The 17,950-nt window shown below is 46.4% G+C and overlaps 1 protein-coding gene across 2 annotated transcripts in view; it reads left to right on the top strand.

The window, feature by feature from the left end:
• LOC139418019 (gamma-aminobutyric acid receptor subunit gamma-2) overlaps positions 1-17,950 on the top strand; it is a 65,907-nt gene that overhangs the window by 24,964 nt on the left and 22,993 nt on the right. For both annotated transcript variants that reach the window (XM_071167104.1, XM_071167102.1), the window contains exons 5-6: positions 183-265; positions 5,026-5,163. In XM_071167104.1, the coding sequence (XP_071023205.1) occupies positions 183-265; positions 5,026-5,163 (221 nt within the window). The remainder of the gene's footprint in view (positions 1-182; positions 266-5,025; positions 5,164-17,950) is intronic.

The following is a 17,950-nucleotide window of genomic DNA, read 5'->3' as shown; positions in this document are numbered from 1 at the left end:
ACAGATTTGTACCTTGTCAGCTCAGGGATTCAATCTAGCAACCTTTTGGTTACTGGCCCAACACTCTTAAGTCCAATGAACAATAGAAATCAGACAGGATAGTTTCAGAACAGAATATTTTAGATGCTTTGTTGACAACCCGACCTGCACAGCAGATGCAAACTGTGTTTTTCTGTTTGTAGGTTGACTATTGATGCCGAGTGCCAGCTTAAACTGAACAACTTCCCAATGGATGAGCACTCCTGTCCGCTGGAGTTTTCCAGCTGTAAGTCTTGCCATGTGCTCTTTACTACCCCACCACCACTCTCTCATGTCTCTCTCGCTCACACACTCCCTCTCTCTCCATGGCCTCCACATGCCACTTTCTCTCTCTCTCCATGGCCTCCACATGCCACTTTCTCTCTCTCTCCATGGCCTCCACATGCCTACTTCCAACAGCAGTGGCAGCCAAGAACAAGCACTATACCATGAAGACATCAGCACAGTGCACAACATGCTGCTGTGTTTTTAGCGCTTTTCTATTGTGAGAGAAAGCAGTAATAGAGGGGAGAAGCAGTACAATGAAAGAGGGAGTATAACATTAACCTCCAAACCTACAGTAACCAGGCAGGGTTGGTGAGAGAGACCAGTACAGTAACCAGACAGACAGGGTTGGTGAGAGAGACCAGTACAGTTACCAGACAGGGTTGGTGAGAGAGACCAGTACAGTAACCAGACAGACAGGGTTGGTGAGAGAGACCAGTACAGTAACCAGACAGGGTTGGTGAGAGAGACCAGTACAGTAACCAGGCAGGGTTGGTGAGAGAGACCAGTACAGTAACCAGACAGGGTTTGTGAGAGAGACCAGTACAGTAACCAGACAGGGTTGGTGAGAGAGACCAGTACAGTAACCAGACAGGGTTGGTGAGAGAGACCAGTACAGTAACCAGACAGGGTTGGTAAGAGAGACCAGTACAGTAACCAGACAGGGTTGGTGAGAGAGACCACTACAGTAACCAGACAGACAGGGTTGGTGAGAGAGACCAGTACAGTAACCAGACAGGGTTGGTGAGAGAGACCAGTACAGTAACCAGGCAGGGTTGGTGAGAGAGACCAGTACAGTAACCAGACAGGGTTGGTGAGAGAGACCAGTACAGTAACCAGACAGACAGGGTTGGTGAGAGAGACCAGTACAGTAACCAGACAGGGTTTGTGAGAGAGACCAGTACAGTAACCAGACAGGGTTGGTGAGAGAGACCAGTACAGTAACCAGACAGGGTTGGTGAGAGAGACCAGTACAGTAACCAGACAGGGTTGGTAAGAGAGACCAGTACAGTAACCAGACAGGGTTGGTGAGAGAGACCAGTACAGTAACCAGACAGACAGGGTTGACGAGAGAGACCAGTACAGTAACCAGGCAGGGTTGGTGAGAGAGACCAGTACAGTAACCAGACAGGGTTTGTGAGAGAGACCAGTACAGTAACCAGACAGGGTTGGTGAGAGAGACCAGTACAGTAACCAGACAGGGTTGGTGAGAGAGACCAGTACAGTAACCAGACAGGGTTGGTAAGAGAGACCAGTACAGTAACCAGACAGGGTTGGTGAGAGAGACCAGTACAGTAACCAGACAGGGTTGGTGAGAGAGACCAGTACAGTAACCAGACAGGGTTGGTGAGAGAGACCAGTACAGTAACCAGACAGGGTTGGTAAGAGAGACCAGTACAGTAACCAGACAGGGTTGGTGAGAGAGACCAGTACAGTAACCAGACAGACAGGGTTGACGAGAGAGACCTGTACAGTAACCAGGCAGGGTTGGTGAGAGAGACCAGTACAGTAACCAGACAGACAGGGTTGATGAGAGAGACCAGTACAGTAACCAGACAGACAGGGTTGATGAGAGAGACCAGTACAGTAACCAGACAGACAGGGTTGATGAGAGAGACAAGTACAGTAACCAGGCAGGGTTGGTGAGAGAGACCAGTACAGTAACCAGACAGACAGGGTTGATGAGAGAGACCAGTACAGTAACCAGACAGACAGGGTTGGTGAGAGAGACCAGTACAGTAACCAGACAGACAGGGTTGACGAGAGAGACCAGTACAGTAACCAGGCAGGGTTGGTGAGGGAGACCAGTAAGGTAACCAGACAGACAGGGTTGGTGAGAGAGACCAGTACAGTAACCAGACAGACAGGGTTGATGAGAGAGACCAGTACAGTAACCAGGCAGGGTTGGTGAGAGAGACCAGTACAGTAAACAGGCAGACATGGTTGGTGATAGAGACCAGTACAGTAAACAGACAGACATGGTTGGTGAGAGAGACCAGTACAGTAAACAGGCATGTTTGGTGAGAGAGACCAGTACAGTAAACAGGCAGGGTTGGTGAGAGAGACCAGTACAGTAAACAGGCAGGGTTGGTGAGAGAGACCAGTACAGTAACCAGACAGACAGGGTTTGTGAGAGAGACCAGTACAGTAAACAGGCAGGGTTGGTGAGAGAGACCAGTACAGTAACCAGACAGGGTTGGTGAGAGAGACCAGTACAGTAAACAGGCAGGGTTGGTGAGAGAGACCAGTACAGTAAACAGACAGACATGGTTGGTGAGAGAGACCAGTACAGTAAACAGGCAGGGTTGGTGAGAGAGACCAGTACAGTAAACAGGCAGACATGGTTGGTGATAGAGACCAGTACAGTAAACAGACAGACATGGTTGGTGAGAGAGACCAGTACAGTAAACAGGCATGTTTGGTGAGAGAGACCAGTACAGTAAACAGGCAGGGTTGGTGAGAGAGACCAGTACAGTAAACAGGCAGGGTTGGTGAGAGAGACCAGTACAGTAACCAGACAGACAGGGTTTGTGAGAGAGACCAGTACAGTAAACAGGCAGGGTTGGTGAGAGAGACCAGTACAGTAACCAGACAGGGTTGGTGAGAGAGACCAGTACAGTAAACAGGCAGGGTTGGTGAGAGAGACCAGTACAGTAAACAGACAGACATGGTTGGTGAGAGAGACCAGTACAGTAAACAGGCAGACATGGTTGGTGAGAGAGACCAGTACAGTAAACAGACATGGTTGGTGAGAGAGACCAGTACAGTAAACAGGCAGACATGGTTGGTGAGAGAGACCAGTACAGTAAACAGGCATGTTTGGTGAGAGAGACCAGTACAGTAAACAGGCAGGGTTGGTGAGAGAGACCAGTACAGTAAACAGGCAGACATGTTTGGTGAGAGAGACCAGTACAGTAAACAGGCATGTTTGGTGAGAGAGACCAGTACAGTAAACAGGCAGGGTTGGTGAGAGAGACCAGTACAGTAAACAGGCAGGGTTGGTGAGAGAGACCAGTACAGTAAACAGGCAGGGTTGTTGAGAGAGACCAGTACAGTAAACAGGCAGACATGGTTGGTGAGAGAGACCAGTACAGTAAACAGGCATGTTTGGTGAGAGAGACCAGTACAGTAAACAGGCAGGGTTGGTGAGAGAGACCAGTACAGTAAACAGTCAGGGTTGACGAGAGAGACCAGTACAGTAACCAGACAGACAGGGTATGTTACAGGATTGCTGTTGCAGGATATCTGTTATAGGATATCTGTTACAGGATATCTGTTACAGGATATCTGTTGCAGGATATCTGTTGAGGGATATAGGTTACAGGATATCTGTTACAGGATATCTGTTGAGAGACATCTGTTACAGGATATCTGTTACAGGATATCCGTTGCAGGATATCTGTTATAGGGTATCTGCTATAGGATATATGTTACATGAAATCTGTTACAGGATATATGTTGCAGGATATCTGTTATGGGATATCTGTTATAGAATATCTGTTACCGGATATCTGTTACAGGATATCTGTGGCAGGATATCTGTGGCGGGATATCTGTTATAGGATATCTGTTACCGGATATCTATTACAGGATATCTGTGGCAGGATATCTGTTATGGGATATCTGTAATAGGATATCTGTTACCTGATATCTATTACAGGATATCTGTGGCAGGATATCTGTTATAGGATATCTGTTATAGAATATCTGTTACCGGATATCTATTACAGGATATCTGTGGCAGGATATCTGTTATAGGATATCTGTTATAGAATATCTGTTACCAGATATCTATTACAGGATATCTGTGGCAGGATATCTGTTATGGGATATCTGTTATAGGATATCTGTTACCGGATATCTGTTACAGGATATCTGTGGCAGGATATCTGTGGCGGGATATCTGTTATAGGATATCTGTTACCGGATATCTATTACAGGATATCTGTGGCAGGATATCTGTGGCAGGATATCTGTTATGGGATATCTGTAATAGGATATCTGTTACCGGATATCTATTACAGGATATCTGTGGCAGGATATCTGTGGCAGGATATCTGTTATGGGATATCTGTAATAGGATATCTGTTACCTGATATCTATTACAGGATATCTGTGGCAGGATATCTGTTATAGGATATCTGTTATAGAATATCTGTTACCGGATATCTATTACAGGATATCTGTGGCAGGATATCTGTTATAGGATATCTGTTATAGAATATCTGTTAGCAGATATCTATTACAGGATATCTGTGGCAGGATATCTGTTATGGGATATCTGTTATAGGATATCTGTTACCGGATATCTATTACAGGATATCTGTGGCAGGATATCTGGGCAATTCAACTAAAAAGCCCATTACAGCTTGCACTTGGGAAAGCTAATGTGCATTAAACCACCAAATGTAGTATGATGTAGGCCTGTACATGGTAGTGTTCTTCTCTGGACAAAAATCAACAGAGACTTGACTGAAGGTCAGTCGTTATCAGACTATTAGTGTCCAGTCACTATTTAGGATTGCTCCTTACAATGTTCCTGAATATTGGTTATGTCTACATTAAAGTCACCCTAAACCTAATTACCATTGGAGTGGAAAAGATGTACATAGCATTACACATCACCTGTTTAACACGTTTATTATTGGATGGATTCAGTCATAGACCACCACAGGTAGTAATTTCCCAAGCTAACTGTCTCTCCACCCTCCCTCTGTCCAGATGGCTACCCCAGAGAGGAGATAGTGTACAAGTGGAAGAGAAGCTCCGTGGAGGTGGGAGACATCCGCTCCTGGAGGCTCTACCAGTTCTCCTTCGTTGGCCTGAGGAATACCAGCGAGATTGTCAGGACTGTGTCAGGTAAGTCTTTCTTTTTCTTTCCCTCACTCTTTCTTTTTCTTTCTTTCTCTCACTCTTTCTCTGTTTCTCTGTCTTTGTCTCTCTCTCTCTCTCTCTCTCTCTCTCTCTCTGAGCTTCCCTATTCTGAATGTGGTTTACTCAAGGAGGCCCCTCCCCCTTTTCCATAACCCCCCTTCTGCTTTCTGGCACTTGCAGCATGCACACACCCTGGTGAATTAAAAGACTATGTGCCTAATACATAACAGAGGAAAACATATGCATTATGCATGCACACATTTTTGGTTGGATTCCAAAGCAGGAAATGAATTTGTCTCCTGAGGAAAATGGCTCTGCAGTGGAGCTAGTACTAGAGGCTGGTTAGAGGCTGTTTGGAGTTGAATGTTTATAATGTGTGGTGGTGTGTCAGGAGCCTTGTATGGAAATGCATGAATTCGTTGGGAAGTCAATGTGATATTCTCTGGCCTGCAGCCTGACAGAGAGCTTTATCTTTGGCCTGTACACACTATATGGTCATTAAAACATCTGGGTTTGCAAGGGACATGGCTGAAGTCTTCTCTAGGGGAAAATAATGTATGTAAAACTAAAGGCCAACCTATAAATCACAGTGTTTAATCAGTCAAGAAGATATACCGCCATTTAAGCAGTTATTTCCCCTAACTGGCAGTTACAGAAGACGTACTAACCAGAGGAAACATTATCAGTTCCCATTGTCATAAATGTGGCAAGAGTCTTTTGGCTTCTGGAGGGAAATTAAGAAAGATCTTAAAAAGATACTACATTTATTTAGGCTATTCGCTTAAATGGATATTGATCGAACAGAATGGATCTTTGTTGGCTACATTCCATCAGTGTAAGACAATCACCCTGGCCTAAAGAAACAGAAATGATTCTAGCAGATATGCTTTAGTAGAGCAATTATGTCTGGTATTTTCTCATTTTCTCATGTCTGGTATGTCTGGTATTTTCTTCAGATTACGTCTCACTATATTTTGAAGGCGATGTTGTCGTCCTGAAAGGTACATCCGTTTAGTAATGCATTTAACTGAGAAGGGAACATAATGTACCATGCATGTATTATTACAAATCCTTTGGATCATTGCTTTGATGACTAGGATACAGATTGCAGACATGATGGTTACAGTTAGCATTACAGGTATGATTACTAGGTTACAGATGGCAGACATGATGGTTACAGTTAGCATTACAGGTATGATGACTAGGTTACAGATGGCAGACATGATGGTTACAGTTATCATTACAGGTATGATGACTAGGTTACAGATGGCAGACATGATGGTTACAGTTAGCATTACAGGTATGATGACTAGGTTACAGATGGCAGACATAATGGTTACAGTTAGCATTACAGGTATGATGACTAGGTTACAGATGGCAGACATGATGGTTACAGTTAGCATTACAGGTATGATGACTAGGTTACAGATGGCAGACATAATGGTTACAGTTAGCATTACAGGTATGATGACTAGGTTACAGATGGCAGACATGATGGTTACAGAGAGCATTACAGGTATGATGGTTAGGTTACAGATGGCAGACATGATGGTTACAGTTAGCATTACAGGTATGATGACTAGGTTACAGATGGCAGACATAATGGTTACACTTAGCATTACAGGTATGATGACTAGGTTACAGATGGCTGACATGATGGTTACAGTTAGCATTACAGGTATGATGACTAGGTTACAGATGGCAGACATAATGGTTACAGTTAGCATTACAGGTATGATGACTAGGTTACAGATGGCAGACATGATGGTTACAGTTAGCATTACAGGTATGATGGTTAGGTTACAGATGGCAGACATGATGGTTACAGTTATCATTACAGGTATGATGACTAGGTTACAGATGGCAGACATGATGGTTACAGTTAGCATTACAGGTATGATGGTTAGGTTACAGATGGCAGACATGATGGTTACAGTTAGCATTACAGGTATGATTGTTAGGTTACAGATGGCAGACATGATGGTTACAGTTAGCATTACAGGTATGATGACTAGGTTACAGATGGCAGACATGATGGTTACAGTTAGCATTACAGGTATGATGACTAGGTTACAGATGGTAGACATAATGGTTACAGTTAGCATTACAGGTATGATGACTAGGTTACAGATGGTAGACATAATGGTTACAGTTAGCATTACAGGTATGATGACTAGGTTACAGATGGCAGACATGATGGTTACAGTTAGCATTACAGGTATGATGACTAGGTTACAGATGGCAGACATGATGGTTACAGTTAGCATTACAGGTATGATGGTTAGGTTACAGATGGCAGACATGATGGTTACAGTTAGCATTACAGGTATGATTGTTAGGTTACAGATGGCAGACATGATGGTTACAGTTAGCATTACAGGTATGATGACTAGGTTACAGATGGCAGACATGATGGTTACAGTTAGCATTACAGGTATGATGACTAGGTTACAGATGGCAGACATGATGGTTACAGTTAGCATTACAGGTATGATGACTAGGTTACAGATGGTAGACATAATGGTTACAGTTAGCATTACAGGTATGATGACTAGGTTACAGATGGTAGACATAATGGTTACAGTTAGCATTACAGGTATGATGACTAGGTTACAGATGGCAGACATGATGGTTACAGTTAGCATTACAGGTATGATGGTTAGGTTACAGATGGCAGACATGATGGTTACAGTTAGCATTACAGGTATGATGGTTAGGCTACAGATGGCAGACATGATGGTTACAGTTAGCATTACAGGTATGATGACTAGTTTACAGATGGCAGACATGATGGTTACAGTTAGCATTACAGGTATGATGACTAGGTTACAGATGGTAGACATAATGGTTACAGTTAGCTTACAGGTATGATGACTAGGTTACAGATGGCAGACATGATGGTTACAGTTAGCATTACAGGTATGATGGTTAGGTTACAGATGGCAGACATGATGGTTACAGTTAGCATTACAGGTATGATGACTAGGTTACAGATGGCAGACATGATGGTTACAGTTAGCATTACAGGTATGATGGTTAGGTTACAGATGGCAGACATGATGGTTACAGTTAGCATTACAGGTATGATTGTTAGGTTACAGATGGCAGACATGATGGTTACAGTTAGCATTACAGGTATGATGACTAGGTTACAGATGGCAGACATGATGGTTACAGTTAGCATTACAGGTATGATGACTAGGTTACAGATGGCAGACATGATGGTTACAGTTAGCATTACAGGTATGATGACTAGGTTACAGATGGTAGACATAATGGTTACAGTTAGCATTACAGGTATGATGACTAGGTTACAGATGGTAGACATAATGGTTACAGTTAGCATTACAGGTATGATGACTAGGTTACAGATGGCAGACATGATGGTTACAGTTAGCATTACAGGTATGATGGTTAGGTTACAGATGGCAGACATGATGGTTACAGTTAGCATTACAGGTATGATGGTTAGGCTACAGATGGCAGACATGATGGTTACAGTTAGCATTACAGGTATGATGACTAGTTTACAGATGGCAGACATGATGGTTACAGTTAGCATTACAGGTATGATGACTAGGTTACAGATGGTAGACATAATGGTTACAGTTAGCTTACAGGTATGATGACTAGGTTACAGATGGCAGACATGATGGTTACAGTTAGCATTACAGGTATGATGGTTAGGTTACAGATGGCAGACATGATGGTTACAGTTAGCATTACAGGTATGATGGTTAGGCTACAGATGGCAGACATGATGGTTACAGTTAGCATTACAGGTATGATGACTAGGTTACAGATGGCAGACATGATGGTTACAGTTAGCATTACAGGTATGATGACTAGGTTACACATGGTAGACATAATGGTTACAGTTAGCATTACAGGTATGATGACTAGGTTACAGATGGCAGACATGATGGTTACAGTTAGCATTACAGGTATGATGACTAGGTTACAGATTGCAGACATGATGGTTACAGTTAGCATTACAGGTATGATGACTAGGTTACAGATGGCAGACATGATGGTTACAGAGAGCATATTCTTTAAAAACCTCCATGTAATGATCTGAACTAATAATGTGGAAGATGTACATACATTCTCGGATGACAACGGAACCAACTCCTTTCAGCATATAGCCCTGATCAAGGGGTTATGTTTGAGTTACTATTTTAATTAGTCTATGTAGCATGTAAACTATTGCATTTGTAGATAGTGAAATGTAAGCTGACCTGTTGAAAGTGTAAAGCTGTGTATGGAGAAGATAAACTGAATGGAGCCACACAATCTGTGTCTTTCTGACCAGATGAAACCTGGCACACTTCATCTTCATAGCTATTTCATCAAACTTGAACTTCTCCTCCTGGAACCCAATCAGAGACAGAATTAAATGGTCTGTTTATTTTAGGAGGCAGTTTACAAATCCGCACTCTTATCTGTCTGCCGTGAGCGGCTGCTCCGACAGCTGTTGTCTTTCATAGTCACACAGTAGCTTCTGATCCCAGGGATAACACCAGCTCTGAAGTCAGTCAGTGAAACAGGGAAAATACAACACAAGGTCTTGGAATAACACTCACTGTTTATACAACTGAGAGGGAATTACATTGATTGGAGATAGTAGACTACAGTTAGATTCCTTTACCTTGCAATAGATGCAGGACTAAATTGCGTTCTTTCTGTTCTTTTGACTCAAAGGTTAGATAAACAAACAGCTGTTCTGTTACATGACAAGGGAAAGTGGAGCCGCGATTGTAATGGTGCAGTCCATTGTGGGGCTTGCCTCGGTTTAAGATTCTGAAACACCATCTGGTGAAAATGTATTCCGAGGGGGCGGAGGAGGGATCATGCCATTGCCCTCTGTATTTTAACTACAGTTTCATCCGTGCTGATATGGAAAATGTTGACTACTTGCCCTCAGAGCACATAGCTTGAGTTATATTTCAAATTTGGCCAAAAGCACTAAAAGAGAGAATTAAAGACAACACCGCCTGTTCCTCCGCTGTGGTTGTTTGCCTTATAAGGAGGCTGTGTCTGCTTTGATTTGGTGTTTCTCCTCTTGCAACGTCAACGAGCTTAGTCCTTCATTGTGTCGCACCACATCAATGCCCCTCAGGGCCACAAATCTACCTGCCGAGCCCTATGTCCTCCTCAGTGTCTTGATCCAGCTCCCTGCTGCTGTCCGCTGCTGCTGACAAACCAAGATACTAGCTTCTCAGTTTCTTAAGGACAAGCAGTCTGAGAGTGAGAAACACATCAGAGAGTGAGAACATGAGTGAGAACATGAGGGAGGGAGAAGGAGAGTGGGAGAGAGAGACAGAGAGAGCGAGAGAGACGGATACTAAGACAGCGAAAGTAAATTACTTGAGGGTGTTGTGGATATTCTACACAGGGACACTCAAAGTCAATCTTAAATTAATAATGGTTTATTATCAGTTAAGTTGGGAGGTTCTAACATACTTGATACCCCATAGTCTGTCAGGAGTTCTCTCGGGGCAGTCCCGTTACTTCCCTTATAGACTGGTTATAGACACTTTTACCAGGCACAAGCAGGGACCAAGGATTGTTTATGACACCAAATACTTTTTCTTCACAAAGTAACATTTCCTTCACACGGGTCTGATAGTTAGTTGTGTCGGACAATGTTTTTTTATTCTATGTGATTTGTTCCCGCCAAACACAGACCTTAGTTTGTGGGCATTTGAGTTAATCATCAGCATTATTGCAAAAGGACCTCCCCACATTCATTAGTTTCCTTCTGAGCGCATTAACAGAATAAATGAATTGTAAAAGCATCGTTTAAACAGAGCACGGTTTAGGGCTATCGTCTCAAGTGTAAAAAGAGTCAATTGCATTCTCCATATTTCATTCTCCATGTTTCATTCTCCATGTTTCAATTTCCATTTTCCACATTTCCACTCTCTCTTTAAGATGAGTCATAGTATTGATTTTAAGCAGAGTAACTGATGGTTAATTTGTTATTTATCTGTGTTTTGTTGTGTTTTTGGGCCGAGTGCTATTCTTAGAAGGACCTTCTAGCTGCTGTGGCGTGCAGCTCTCTTGTCTGTGTGATTTAGCTGCAGTGGAGAAAGCCTCGGGACACATCAGCAGCCTCCCCACAGATGAGCCATTGACAGGGGAAATCTGGAGGCATTGTGGATGACAGGAAGTGGCCGGGGTGAGGGACTAGCACAGCACTCAGGACACGCGCCGCCAGCCCGCCCACCCCCCGACCCGCCAGCCCACCATCCTCACACAGCGGTGTGTCATTGTGCTCTCTGTAGCCCTTCAGTCCTGCACATGGGGGCCAGCAAAGGAACAAAGAAAACCCACCACAGCTTCTCCGAGGTGACCCGTCCTAGGGGGACAGTAGTGACATTACACTGAGCACTGACCAATTTATCTCCAGCAAATACACTTTTATATGGTCTACATTCATTCTACTCTATTATAGGGGTGTATTATGGGGTTTATTTTCTTAATCTCAGAATTCCTGGATGTTTTGTTGTTGTTGCTGAACATCCTCTATACAAGCTCCTGATAGATGGATGGACGGAAGGCTTTGGTTGCATCAGCGTGCGTTAGTTGTACTGTACTCTAATATCAACACAGGATATTTTCTGAGGCAATCCACTTAGGGTGAAGAGACAAACCCTGTGGCAAAATAGTGACTGTGTGGCGGGTGGTTTGGGAATCATCCCAGGGACACCTTGGTGGCAATGTAGTGACTGTGTGGCGGGAGGTTTGGGAATCATCCCAGGGACACCTTGGTGGAAATGTAGTGACTGTGTGGCGGGAGGTTTGGGAATCATCCCAGGGACACCTTGGTGGCAATGTAGTGACTGTGTGGCAGGAGGTTTGGGAATCATCCCAGGGACACCTTGGTGGCAATGTAGTGACTGTGTGGCGGGAGGTTTGGGAATCATCCCAGGGACACCTTGGTGGCAATGTAGTGATTGTGTGGCGGGAGGTTTGGGAATCAGCCCAGGGACACCTTGGTGGCAATGTAGTGACTGTGTAGCAGGAGATTTGGGAATCATCCCAGGGACACCTTGGTGGCAATGTAGTGACTGTGTGGCGGGAGGTTTGGGAATCATCCCAGGGACACCTTGGTGGCAATGTAGTGACTGTGTGACGGGAGGTTAGGGAATTATCCCAGGGACACCTTGGTAAAAGTCTTGCAACAGGTTCGATAGAAGAAATCCACAGGAGATTCAGGAGAGACGCTGTTTTAGAAGAGCACCAAAAACCTATCGATGTTACAGTGAGCTGGGTGACACCTATTGATGTTACAGTGAGCTGGGTGACACCTATCGATGTTACAGTGAGCAGGGTAACACCTATCGATGTTACATTGAGCTAGGTAACACCTATCGATGTTACATTGAGCTGGGTGACACCTATCGATGTTACATTGAGCTGGATGTCACCTATCGATGTTACATTGAGCTGGGTGACACCTATCGATGTTACAGTGAGCTGGGTAACACCTATCGATGTTACATTGAGCTGGGTGACACCTATCGATGTTACATTGAGCTGGGTAACACCTATCGATGTTACATTGAGCTGGGTGACACCTATCGATGTTACAGTGAGCTGGGTAACACCTATCGATGTTACATTGAGCTGGGTGACACCTATCGATGTTACATTGAGCTGGGTAACACCTATCGATGTTACATTGAGCTGGGTATCACCTATCAATGTTACATTGAGCTGGGTAACACCTATCAATGTTACATTGAGCTGGGTAACACCTATCAATGTTACAGTGAGCTGGGTGACACCTATCGATGTTACAGTGAGCTGGGTGACACCTATCGATGTTGCAGTGTGCTGGGTGACACCTATCGATGTTACAGTGAGGTGGGTGACACCTATTGATGTTACAGTGAGCTGGGTAACACCTATCGATGTTACATTGAGCTGGGTAACACCTATCTTTATTACAGTGAGCTGGGTGACACCTATCAATGTTACAGTGAGCTGGGTAACAACAATCAATGTTACAGTGAGCTGGGTAACACCTATCGATGTTACATTGAGCTGGGTAACAACAATCAATGTTACAGTGAGCTGGGTAACACCTATCAATGTTACAGTGAGCTGGGTAACACCTATCGCTGTTACAGTGAGCTGGGTGACACCTATCGATGTTACATTGAGCTGGGTGACACCTATCGATGTTACATTGAGCTGGGTGACACCTATCGATGTTACAGTGAGCTGGGTGACACCTATTGATGTTACAGTGAGCTGGGTGACACCTATCGATGTTACATTGAGCTGGGTAACACCTATCGATGTTACAGTGAGCTGGATGACACCTATTGATGTTACATTGAGCTGGGTGACACGTATCGATGTTACAGTGAGCTGTGTAACACCTATCGATGTTACATTGAGCTGGGTGACACCTATCGATGTTACATTGAGCTGGGTGACACCTATCGATGTTACAGTGAGCTGGGTGACACATATCGATGTTACATTGAGCTGGGTGACACCTATCGATGTTACATTGAGCTGGGTAACACCTATTGATGTTACAGTTAGCTGGATGACACCTAACGATGTTACGTTGAGCTGGGTGACACCTATCGATGTTACAGTGAGGTGGGTGAATTGAATATGAATGACAGTCATCCAATATGCTGTAATAGAAAGTGGATTGAACGAAGTAGAGAGAAAAACTGAACAATGTTCATATAGTCTTTTATTGCTGCTTACAGATATTCAATGTGTAACATAAGTGAGTAGACTTTTGGATTCTACACTATTTGGTGTTCGCCTGTCCAGAAAAAAAAACTGTGATTCAGTAATAATGTGTTTATCACATTTATCAAGTGCTTTTTATCTGATCTCCACGTACTTCTCAGTTTGTGTGAAAGGGGTTAGAAATGCTACACACGGTATATAATCAATTTACCACGTTGGTGCGGCTGTGTTCCCATAGTAGGAACTGGTCTCTGAACCCCTTACTTCCTCCTGGGTCATGCCAGTGATGAGCAGAGCAGAGAGGTGGGAATGGAGGCAGGCACAATCCCCTGTGCTGAGTTAAAATACCAATCCCATGTGCTGAGTTAAAATACCAATCCCATGTGCTGAGTTAAAATACCAATCCCCTGTGCTGAGTTAAAATACCAATCGCCTGTGCTGAGTTAAAATACCAATCCCCTGTGCTGAGTTAAAATACCAATCCCATGTGCTGAGTTAAAATACCAATCCCATGTGCTGAGTTAAAATACCAATCCCCTGTGCTGAGTTAAAATACCAATCCCATGTGCTGAGTTAAAATACCAATCCCATGTGCTGAGTTAAAATACCAATCCCATGTGCTGAGTTAAAATACCAATCCCCTTTGCTGAGTTAAAATACCAATCCCCTTTGCTGAGTTAAAATACCAATCCCCTGTGCTGAGTTAAAATACCAATCCCCTGTGCTGAGTTAAAATACCAATCCCCTGTGCTGAGTTAAAATACCAATCCCCTGTGCTGAGTTAAAATACCAATCCCCTGTGCTGAGTTAAAATACCAATCCCCTGTGCTGAGTTAAAATACCAATCCCATGTGCTGAGTTAAAATACCAATCCCCTGTGCTGAGTTAAAATACCAATCCCATGTGCTGAGTTAAAATACCAACCCCCTTTGCTGAGTTAAAATACCAATCCCCTTTGCTGAGTTAAAATACCAATCCCCTGTGCTGAGTTAAAATACCAATCCCCTGTGCTGAGTTAAAATACCAACAACCTGTTTTTTCTCCATCACCATCCAGCCTGAGACAGACTAGTAAGTCCGTAATTATCACCTGGACACAGACGCTGCTGATGAACCAAAGAAAATATGTTGCTTTGGGAAAAGAACTGCTTGTTTTCCTCCCCATTGACTACCACCTGCGTATTAGGGGGATAGAGAGATACCGGGGGAGAGGGGGATAGAGAGAAGCCGGGGGAGAGGGGGATAGAGAGAAGCCGGGGGAGAGGGGGATAGAGAGAAGCCGGGGGAGAGGGGGATAGAGAGAAGCCGGGGGAGAGGGGGATAGAGAGATACCGGGGGAGAGGGGGATAGAGAGAAGCCGGGGGAGAGGGGGATAGAGAGAAGCCGGGGGAGAGGGGGATAGAGAGAAGCCGGGGGAGAGGGGGATAGAGAGAAGCCGGGGGAGAGGGGGATAGAGAGAAGCCGGGGGAGAGGGGGATAGGGAGAAACCGGGGGAGAGGGGGATAGAGAGAAGCCGGGGGAGGGGGGGATAGAGAGATACCGGGGGAGAGGGGGATAGAGAGAAGCCGGGGGAGAGGGGGATAGGGAGAAGCCGGGGGAGAGGGGGATAGAGAGAAGCCGGGGGAGAGGGGGATAGAGAGAAGCCGGGGGAGAGGGGGATAGAGAGAAGCCGGGGAAGAGGGGGATAGGGAGAAACCGGGGGAGAGGGGGATAGAGAGAAACAGGTAGTGAACAGAGAGATGTGGGATAGAGAGAAGCCGGGGGAGATGGGGATAGAGAGAAACCGGGGGAGAGGGGGATAGGGAGAAACCTGGGGAGAGGGGGATAGGGAGAAAGCGGGGTAGAGGGGGATAGAGAGAAGCCGGGGGAGAGGGGGATAGAGAGAAGCCGGGGGAGAGGGGGATAGAGAGAAGCCGGGGGAGAGGGGGATAGAGAGAAGCCGGGGGAGAGGGGGATAGAGAGATACCGGGGGAGAGGGGGATAGAGAGAAGCCGGGGGAGAGGGGGATAGAGAGAAGCCGGGGGAGAGGGGGATAGAGAGAAGCCGGGGGAGAGGGGGATAGAGAGAAGCCGGGGGAGAGGGGGATAGAGAGAAGCCGGGGGAGAGGGGGATAGGGAGAAGCCGGGGGAGAGGGGGATAGAGAGAAGCCGGGGGAGAGGGGGATCGAGAGAATCCGGGGGAGAGGGGGATAGAGAGAAGCCGGGGGAGAGGGGGATAGAGAGAAGCCGGGGGAGAGGGGGATAGGGAGAAGCCGGGGGAGAGGGGGATAGGGAGAAGCCGGGGGAGAGGGGGATAGAGAGAAGCCGGGGGAGAGGGGGATAGAGAGAAGCCGGGGGAGAGGGGGATAGAGAGAAGCCAGGGGAGAGGGGGATAGAGAGATACCGGGGGAGAGGGGGATAGAGAGAAGCCGGGGGAGAGGGGGATAGAGAGAAGCCGGGTTAGAGGGGGATAGAGAGAAGCCGGGGGAGAGGGGGATAGAGAGAAGCCGGGGGAGAGGGGGATAGAGAGAAGCCGGGGGAGAGGGGGATAGAGAGAAGCCGGGGGAGAGGGGGATAGAGAGAAGCCGGGGGAGAGGGGGATAGGGAGAAGCCGGGGGAGAGGGGGATAGAGAGAAGCCGGGGGAGAGGGGGATAGAGAGAAGCCGGGGGAGAGGGGGATAGAGAGAAGCCGGGGGAGAGGGGGATAGAGAGATACCGGGGGAGAGGGGGATAGAGAGAAGCCGGGGGAGAGGGGGATAGAGAGAAGCCGGGGGAGAGGGGGATAGAGAGAAGCCGGGGGAGAGGGGGATAGAGAGAAGCCGGGGGAGAGGGGGATAGAGAGAAGCCGGGGGAGAGGGGGATAGAGAGAAGCCGGGGGAGAGGGGGATATGGAGAAACCGGGGGAGAGGGGGATAGAGAGAAACAGGTAGTGAACAGAGAGATGTGGGATAGAGAGAAGCCGGGGGAGAGGGGGATAGAGAGAAACCGGGGGAGAGGGGGATAGGGAGAAACCGGGGGAGAGGGGGATAGGGAGAAAGCGGGGTAGAGGGGGATAGAGAGAAACCGGGGGAGAGGGGGATAGGGAGAAACCGGGGGAGAGGGGGATAGAGAGAAGCCGGGAGATGTGGGATAGAGAGAAAGCGGGGTAGAGGGGGATAGAGAGAAACCGGGGGACAGGGGGGAGAGAGAAACGGAGTGAAACAGGGAGATGTGGGATAGAGAGTAACCGGGGAGAGTGGGATAGAGAGAAACAGGGAGAGGGGGTAGAGAGAAACAGGGAGAGAGGGGTAGAGAGAAACAGGGAGAGGGGGGTAGAGAGAAATAGGGAGAGAGGGGTAGAGAGAAACAGGGAGAGAGGGGTAGAGAGAAACAGGGAGAGGGGGGTAGAGAGAAACAGGGAGAGGCCGGGTAGAGAGAAACAGGGAGAGGGGGGTAGAGAGAAACAGGGAGTAAAACAGGGAGATGTGGGATAGAGAGAAACAGGGAGTAAAACAGGGAGATGTGGGATAGAGAGAAACAGGGAGTAAAACAGGGAGATGTGGGATAGAGAGAAACAGGGAGAGGGGGGTAGAGAGAAACAGGGAGAGAGGGGTAGAGAGAAACAGGGAGAGAGGGGTAGAGAGAAACAGGGAGAGGGGGATAGAGAGAAACAGGGAGAGAGGGGTAGAGAGAAACAGGGAGAGAGGGGTAGAGAGAAACAGGGAGAGGGGGTAGAGAGAAACAGGGAGAGGGGTAGAGAGAAACAGGGAGAGGCGGGTAGAGAGAAACAGGGAGAGAGGGGTAGAGAGAAACAGGGAGAGGGGGATAGAGAGAAACAGGGAGAGAGGGGTAGAGAGAAACAGGGAGAGGGGGGTAGAGAGAAACAGGGAGAGGGGGGTAGAGAGAAACAGGGAGAGGGGGGTAGAGAGAAACAGGGAGTAAAACAGGGAGATGTGGGATAGAGAGAAACAGGGAGATGTGGGATAAAGAGAAACAGGCAAATAGATGGCAAGATAAACAGAAAAGGAGAGATGAAAATAGACCACAACATCCCAGCATCCCAAAGTCTCACAACAGCTCCTAAACCAGAGC

This window comes from Oncorhynchus clarkii, chromosome 10 (assembly GCF_045791955.1).
Source record: "Oncorhynchus clarkii lewisi isolate Uvic-CL-2024 chromosome 10, UVic_Ocla_1.0, whole genome shotgun sequence".
NCBI classification, from domain to species: Eukaryota; Metazoa; Chordata; class Actinopteri; order Salmoniformes; family Salmonidae; genus Oncorhynchus; species Oncorhynchus clarkii.
The sequence above is the reverse complement of the archived record's forward strand: the minus strand, read 5'-3'. Positions and strand labels throughout refer to the sequence as shown.